The 8,146-nt window shown below is 63.2% G+C and overlaps 2 protein-coding genes across 4 annotated transcripts in view; one reads left to right on the forward strand and one right to left on the reverse strand.

Moving 5' to 3' along the window:
* The window catches only part of UVSSA (UV stimulated scaffold protein A), a 29,256-nt gene extending 27,481 nt beyond the window's left edge, over window positions 1–1,775 (reverse strand). Inside the window, exons 1-2 of one of the 2 annotated variants that reach the window (XM_039838342.1) lie at window positions 1,711–1,775; window positions 527–626 (exon numbers count right to left, since the gene is read on the reverse strand). In XM_039838342.1, the coding sequence (XP_039694276.1) occupies window positions 527–624 (98 nt within the window). In that variant the 5' untranslated portion in view covers window positions 625–626; window positions 1,711–1,775. Of the gene's footprint in view, window positions 1–526; window positions 992–1,710 lie in introns of those variants that run through there. The other variant, XM_039838341.1, reaches the window with a different exon arrangement.
* On the forward strand, window positions 1,760–8,123 carry LOC120582919 (uncharacterized). Of its 2 annotated transcripts, none has more exons than XM_039838349.1 (2): window positions 1,760–2,392; window positions 2,907–8,123. In XM_039838349.1, the coding sequence occupies exon 2, from the start codon at window positions 6,929–6,931 to the stop codon at window positions 8,036–8,038; it is 1,110 nt and encodes a 369-aa protein (XP_039694283.1). In that variant the 5' UTR covers window positions 1,760–2,392; window positions 2,907–6,928; the 3' UTR covers window positions 8,039–8,123. The 2 variants fall into 2 exon arrangements, with proteins under 2 accessions (XP_039694283.1, XP_039694284.1); XM_039838350.1 differs by having other exon boundaries at window positions 1,760–2,073.
* Window positions 8,124–8,146: the final 23 nt, after the last annotated feature.

Here is an 8,146-nt window from a genome sequence, read left to right on the forward strand (position 1 = left end):
ACAGCGAAACCTGATCTGAGCCGAAGTTTTTTAGCTGAAATGTAAGCCCTCATCACTCAGTAAGCAACCCCTTGAGTTCTACTTTTTTGTAAAGTCAGGATAAGGATGCTCGATGCTCGTAAAGCTCGACTTATGGCCCCCGGGTCTGAGAGCCCCGGGTCAGCAGACATACAGGTCCTGCCAGGCCAAGGGGCAGTGCGCCCACCTCTGGCATCTAACTTACTTCCTGCTGCGTATCCTAACTGTAAAGCAAAGGATGTAAACTCATCTCTAAATCACTCGTGTGCACTTGAGGGACATGCCCTGTCACATACACAGAGCTGTGAACAGAGACACGACCGCAGACCCCACGTGCCCCTCCACCTCCACCCTGGGACCCCTGCCCCAGAACACAACCACCGCCCAGGTTGGGCACTGTAGGCTCCTGTGGGGGCCTGGCCCCAGGGGAGGGCCCACAGCCTCCCGGGGATGTTGTAGCCCAGCTGGGCCAGCCAGTCACCATGAAATGCTGAACCTTAAGACATACTTGCAAATTTTCTTCAGCTCCTTCATTTTCTCAGGGTTCAGCTGGGGTTCCCCAGAAGTTGTGAGGTCCTCCACCAACTCTAAAAGCCTTTGATCCATACCTAGAAACACGAATGCTGACGCTAAGGGACCGCCTAGGACTTCACAGTTCTCGGTTCTCTTAACAAACATTTACTGAGCTCCACTGTATGCTGGGCACGGGGTGGGGGGTGAGGCTGGGTCGTCGTGCCCCAGCCCCTGTGAGATGACCCCCTGGACACTGAAATGTAACAATTCAAGGTGAGGGGCCCGGCGAGGCCGACAGGCCTTTTCAGCGAGCATCGGGAAAAATGCAACAAGCAAATGTTAACGGCAGCTCTGCCATCACAGGACACGCTGCAGTGATGGCTGCCTTTGGCGACACCCATGTTAAGGGAAACTGTCTACGGTTAAGAGAGCTTTTCCCAAATGTGACTGTGGCACTTTTCCCATGGCCAATACTATTCCTTAGAAATCCACAAGGCTCAGCCTCTGGAGATCACGAGAGTGAGCTGCTGCTGGCTCTTCTGAGGAGACCCGATGTGGGCCTGGGGAGCCACCTGGAGGCCAGGTGCAGAGCTAGCAGGGGCAGGGTGACCGGGCGCCCGCGGCGGCACAGGCAGGAACATGGGAAGGCAAGGGACGGGCCACTCTACAAGAGGGCGGAAGGACAGCGTGCACGCCTGGCTGGCCGCCGGGCTCAGCTGTACTCGGTGGAAAGAGGGGCCAGCGGACAGGCGGACACGGGGAGTAGGGGCGTCCCGGGGAGGAGGCGGAGTCCCGGGAAAGAGCGGCGGGGGGTGGCGGCCCGGGAGACGCTGTCCTGAGGGGCAGAGAGGGGATGTCCCCGGAAGGACGGGGCGCCGCGTCCTGGGGAAGAGAGGAGCGGGCGGTGTCCCCAAGAGGGAGGAAGAGAAGTCCCAGGAAGGGGCAGTGTGTCCCCGGGAAGGAGCAGGCGGAGTCCGGGAGAAGGACAGAGGAGTCTCGGGAAGAGGGGCGGTGTCCCGGGCCCAGGAAGAGGGCGGTGTCCCCGGGGGAAGGGAGAGGGCGGTGTCTGTGGGAGGGGGCGACCCGGAGACGGCCCCCCGCAGTGCCGCTGCCCCGCCCGGCCAGCCCCCGGGGCACGAGCGGGACCCCGGCCGGCAGTGCGGCCACCACAGCACCTACCGCACAGCTAGGCCGCTCGCCTCGCCTCGCCCCGCCCCTTCCGGCGGAGGGCCCGCCGCTGTCACGTGGGCCGGGCCGGCGGCCAATGGCCCGCGCTGACCCTGGGGGCGGGGCCGAGGTCAGCGCGGTGACGCAGGCGCGCTCGGGGGCGGTGGGTGCGTTTCTCCCCCGGCGCTGGGCGCTGTCCGGGGTCCCCAGGACCTGGGGCGGCGGCCTGGGCCGCCTGGGGGGTTCCACGGAGTGAGATGGGGCGGCTTGGGAGGCGGCCTGGAGAGGAGGGCGGAGGGCCCCGCACCCTCCTCCCATCATCGTCTTCCCGCGGGGACCCCCGTTCCCTCAGCGTTTCCCACGCTGTCATTACAGGTATCCCTGCCCCGGCCCAGCTTCCTCTGGTCAAACGTCAGGTCGGGGAACCTTCTCCATTGGCCTGGACAGCCCTCACCCCTGCCCAGTGGCCTGGCCAGGTCTCAGAGCCCACCTGTGTAGAGCATAAAGACAGGAAGACTTTGTGGACTTCGCAAAGTGGGTTCCAGGGGAGCCAAGCGGTAATGTCAACTTGCACACCAGGGGACCGCCCTTAGAGTGTGACGGAACCACCCTTAGAGTGTGACGGAACGCCCCAAACCGCAGAGTCAGCCCCCACCTGCAGGAGCCGATAGGCACAAGGCTCCCTGCCTGCAAGGTCCGTGTGCGCTGAGCACCTTGGTCAGATGGCGCTGAGCCTGACACAGAGCCTCAGGGAGGGCTGGAGCCCAGCACTCACCACCTGACCCGTCATAGCCGCTGGCTCGGGGCCTGTGCACAGTCCCCACCACCACCTATCGATGGCTCCTTTTGGAGACACTAGGGACTTTCACCCCTCCACTTGTCACATGAGACTGCACGTTCCTCTCTGTGCTGTGTGTCAACCTGCGTGGCACCTGATCGCTTTATCTGAGAAGCCTCCACTCAGGAAACCAGGCACTGTGCAAAGACACAAACGCAGCCAAGGGTGTGACTTCGGTCACCAGCTTCCGTGCTGGCAACGCCACCCCCACCCCACTCCCCCCGCCCCCTGTCCTGGGAGGCCGGAGGAGGCTGACGGGTGTGGGCAGCCCGGGATCTGGGCGCCCAGGCCTGCGGTTTAGCCCTGGACATGTGCAGCCAGGTGTTCCCCAGGTGCCCCAAACTGGCTGTGACCTTCTCCTTCTCTCTAGGGCTCCAGGCCAGTAGCCCAGAGGACCCTGGGAGTCACTGTCACACCACTCACAGCCAGGCCCTCGTAAGATGCTCGGCCCTCCCCTCTCAGGCCCTGCACACACCCCCAAGGGACCAAGGGATCTTCTCGGAGGACATGGTGGCTGGCCTCACCCCCACTTGGAGCTCCAACTCTGCCCTCTGTTCATGCTCTGCACGTGGTCTCAAGCCTTCGCACGTGCTGTGCACCCCCAGCCAGCGTCATCCCTGGCCTCGGTGAACCCGTCCTGCAGATTCTGTCTGTGTCTTTCCTCAGGAAGGCCTGCTGGATCCCCGGGTACTCCAGGCCCCTGGGGGTGCTTTGGGCTCCAGAGGTCTCCAGTGCCAAACATAGCACCAGCACAGACGAGCTCAAGAAGAGGGTTGGATGCTTTCTGGGACCTGGGGTGGCGGCAGAATCGTGTGAAAGCGCTAAGGACACAGGCCACCCGAAAGCGAGGACGTGCACGTCCTCGGCAGCGCTGCTCTTAATGGCCAGGGTGCAAACAGCCCAAGTATCCGCTCCGCCAACAGATGATAGACGGAGAACAGAGCATGTCTGTCTCTCAGCCCTAAACAGGAGCGAGGCCCTGACACACTACGACGGGGGAACCTCGAAAACGCTCAGACGCGCGCAGCAGCAGGAAGAAGGGGCCGAGCGTGGCGACTGCACGTCCACGAAATGCCCGCAAAGGCACGGCCGCGGATGCGGGAGGCAGACTCGTGGGTCTGGGCGGGTGGTGGTGAGTGACCGCCGATGGGCACAGGGTTCCTTTGGGGGTGACAAACATGCCCGAGAGTTAGAGGTGGTGGTGGCACCAGCTTGTCACACACTCAAACACTGAGCTGCACATTGGGAGCGGGTGGCTCTCACGGTCTGGAGCTCGCCTCCGTGGAGCAGGAAGCGCGCCCGTGCCTGCCGCACCGGCTGTCCCTGAGTGCCCGGCCCAGGCCTGCGCCGGCTCCGTCTCCTGCGGCACAGATCACGCTGCTCCTGCCGCCCGGACAGAACCCTGCCTTTGTCCAGCTCCTCCTTGGCCTGCTGCGCTTGGCTCCCCGTTTACAGCGAAATTCCTAGAAAGAGCCGCCCGCCCTCCCACGCCTGGCTTCTCTCCCCTGCCTCTGCTTGGTGCTGAGGATGTGGGCGTGGCTCTGCCTGATGGACCTGCCCACAGCCAGCATCTCACCTGGTGGGCAGATGACCCCTTTCCACTCACTCAGGCCAATGACCGTGGAGTCCCCAGACCCCTCTCCTTCGCCCACATCCGTTCCACGTGGAAACCCAGACCACCTGCTGCCACCCCCACAGGTCCCCACCCCTGCCCAGACCCCACTCCCCTTGCCACCAGAGTGGCCCTCAAGCCAGAAGTCAGATCATGTGGCCCCTCCCCCTCCACTGGCCCCCGCACTGCCCATGGGGCCTGCCCGACCCCATAGCTGGCTCTTTGAAATGGCCAGCAAAGCCGATGAACCTCCAGCTGGACTGATCAGTGAGGAGTAGGTTCCCACTGTCCATGTGACAGGGACATCGCCACGTGGCCTGCAGATACCAAAAATAACAGTGTGGCACGGAGAGCAGGCAAGCAAAGCACTGGCCACATGTGAGACAGCACACCGTGACCTTAGTCACAGTTCATTTCACAGTCCCAACCACCGATGCAGCTCCTCAGTCAGCAGGAGCAAAACATCTGGTATTTCATCAGCTGAAGAAAAGCACATGTGGCAAAATTCAACCTCCGTCCGCGAAGCTAACTCAGGAGATGAGGCGCAAACTTCCTCCACGCAGCAAAGAGCAGCTACAAAAACCCACGGCAACCTCGTCCTCAGCAGCGACGGGGGACACGTCCGCGAAGACTGGACACGAGGCGGACGTCCACTCTTCCTCTCGTCGACACTGAGCCGGAGGCTCCGGCTGCTACGAAGCGGAAGGAAAGGAGCGTAACAGCCGGGACCGGGGCAGGTCGAGCAGCGCGTGCGGCCGGGACACGGCAGCGCCCCGCACCTGCCGAGAAGCCGCTAGAACTCCGTGAGCGCAGGGCAGTCAGTAGCCACGAGATCAACAACACGGTCATTTTGTGTCCACATGTCACCATAGGGGAACGGTCGGAAAGCTGAATTTAAAAATTAACGTTTACAGTAGCAGTAAAAACCACAGCGTGCTTAGGGGTAAATTAAAATATGGGCACAGTGTGGCCGCTGAGAAGCACGAGTGCAGACGAGAGCCGAGAGGAGGGCTGGGCCCGGGGCCGCGCTGGAAGGGCTCAGCGTCGAGACCCTGCAGTCTGTCCTGGACTCAGCTGTGCTCCCCGCACCCCGGGCTTGTTTGGAAGCCCCTCCCACATGACCGCATTTGGGGTAGTGAGGGCCACGCGAAGTCTTCAGCGTGAGCACTGGTGTCCCACAAGAACAGGGAGGGCTGGGGGCCCCTCCCAGGAAGGGGGCCTCAGGGGACCAGCCCCAGCACTACGACCTTGGACTTCTGGCCCGCATTGCTAAGAAAGCATTGCACTGTGGAGGCTGCCTGAACAGACCGAGACACCCCAGGCCACTCCACAGACGCGGTGCCACCCCAGATGGAAAAAACTGGCAGACTCCTTTTTTGGGGGTGGACTTTTTACAAGCTGACTCTAAAATGTATGTGGAACTGCAAAGGGACGAGGAAAGCCAAAACGATTCTGAAAAATGAGTGTTACAAAAAGGGGCTCGCCCCCGGATTCGAGCCGGATGTCAAAGCTGCGGTGGCTGAGCCCCTGGGGTGTTGGGGTGGGGACAAGCCCCATGACGGCCACGCGCAGGAAAGCTGCCAGAAGCAGGCCCCGGAGACACAGCAGCAGTTTGTCTGTCTGTCTGTCTGTCTGTTTTAAACAAAGAAGCCACATTATTAATTGGGAGAAAAAGTCTTCAACAAATGATGCCAACTTCTCCCTCACAGCGCATACCAAAGCCAGCCTGTGGTGGGTCATAGCCCGAAGCTGAAACTAAATCTTCCAGAAGGGGCGACAGGAACTCACTGAGGCCTGGCGATGGGCAAGCGTCTGTCTCCAGGACGCAGAATAGCGTTAACTGTGCAAGAAAAAATAGATGAATTAAATTTAACTAAAATGAAAACCTCCACTGATTGAACAAACCGCCAATAAAGTGTGAAAACATCTGACAGAGGATCTGCATCCAGAACGCTTAAAGGGATCCTGCAATCAAGAAAGAACAGACAATCCCGTAAGAAGCGGGCAGGAGGCCTGGACAGACACGTGACTGCCCCGTCAGCACGTCAGCCGGGCCGGGCGAGGCGCCCCGAGCCTGGCGCCAGCGCAGCCCCCGGCCACCGACCCGCGAGAGCGGCAGCACCGGGTGTGGGCGGAGGTGCGGAGCCGTCAGCGCTGCCGGTGGGGTGCGATGGGGGGCACGCTCCGGAAAGACGGGCCCCTGCGAAGTGGCGCCTGCAGTGCCACGTCTCAGGGCTCTTGCAGAGAACCCAGGAGAAACAAAGCTGCTGTCCGCCAGCGTCCATCACAGCTGAAACCCGGCAACGCGCCACGGGCCCATCCGGAAGAGACGGAGAGACACTGGGTGACATCTCGCGGACCGGTCGCTGCTCAGCAGTGTGTGCAGGTGGCCAATACATGCAGCTTGGCCAGGGGACCAGTGGAGTGATCCCGGCCGGCAGCGACAGCATGGGGTCTGCGATGGGACGCCCTGGAGGGCGGAGCCCGTGTCTGGTCACCACAGGCCGAGTGGTGAGAGATGGACGGTGTGTGGGGGGTGAGGCGGGCCTGGGGTACACATGAGGGGACCATGGGCTCGGGCAAACCGTGCGACCGGGGCTAAGTGTGTGCCACGCTGGTTGCGTCGGCGGTCCCCTGCCAATCGTGTCCCTCAGTCACAGAGCCGCGGCGAGCGACAGCCCACGGCGTCTACCTGAGGGCAGGGTGGCCACTGCAGGCGGACACGTGGCCAGTGACTGCGCTCCTCAGCACATTCCCACGGATGGGTGTGCACGGCAGCCATGGTGAGTCACGGCCACCAGGTGGGGACGGATGTGCCGCCGTGCTGCCACCTGCCCCCAGGGACACTCCTGGCACACAGCTGTGTGGTCGCGTGCCCCAAGCTTCAAGAGCAGCTGTACCCAGCCTGTGGTGGCCCAGCCCTGTGGGCAGGCCTGGGGCCAAGGTGGCCAGCGTGGTGGCGGCTGCAGGCGCCCACGTGCAGGCCCCACGACTCCACGTGCTACTCGCTGGGAAAGGGAAGAAGACAGGCCAGCAGGAGAGCAAGGCTCGGCTGGCATCACCTCACCCACCGTGGGGCTCGGGCGGGACAGCAGCATGCCGTGCCAGGCACTCGGCGCACGCGGGCTAAACGGAATATTTCCACAGTGACGCACGGTGCCGCCATGCTCTGCACCCCAGCCCCGCGGCCCAAGCCGAGTGTGGTGATGCCTGGAAGCGTGGTCTCTGGGACACGGACCCCAGGCTCGGGGTGGGGAGCAGAGGGTGGCCGGTCCCCCGCAGAAGCCACAGCTGCCGGCGCCCAAGGCAGGCTGAAGGCGGGCGGCCGAGGAACCAGCAGGCGGGGGGCCGGTGAGGGCCTGGGAGGCCGTCTGGGCTCCAGCCAGAAGCGGACACGGGACAGCAGGGAGCACACCAGGGCGGGGCGCGCGAGCAGGGCGGGCTCTGGGCCAGCCGCCTCTAAGCCCAGCGCCCCACACCCCGGGCGGCCGTCTCCAGCTCGGGCCTGCTTTGGCCACAGTGACAGAAGCGACGGAAAGGAGGAGCTTACCAAAGGACAGCTGGCCGGGCAGCTCCTGGGGCTGAGGCAGTGGTGGGGACGGCCAGAGCAGCCCCGCGTCCCACATCGCCCTGGGCCACCTTGCAGCCCAACCCCGTGGCCTCCGTGGGCCCCACGGTGTGGTGCAGACTGCGCTGGCTGGCAGGCGTGTGTGCTGGCACCCCACCCCCACCAGCGTTTCTCAGGAGCAGGATGGCTCCAGCGAGGCCTGAGCCTGCGGTGGGGAGGGGGCGAGGTCGCCCCACTCCCAAGTCCGGTGATGCCTGTGAGCGACCTGGGCGGGAGCATGGGGACGTGTCCCCACCCGTGGCCAGGACACCTGCTCAGCTGAACACACGATATGCCCCGTGAGACTCAAGAGACCAAGGGCTGTTTTGGGGGGTGACAGTGAGGCTGAAGGGGTCCCAGGGAAGGACTTGGGGATGGAGCTTGGGTTGTG

Source organism: Pteropus medius, unplaced genomic scaffold (assembly GCF_902729225.1).
Source record: "Pteropus medius unplaced genomic scaffold, Ma_sr-lr_union100, whole genome shotgun sequence".
Taxonomy (NCBI): domain Eukaryota; kingdom Metazoa; phylum Chordata; class Mammalia; order Chiroptera; family Pteropodidae; genus Pteropus; species Pteropus medius.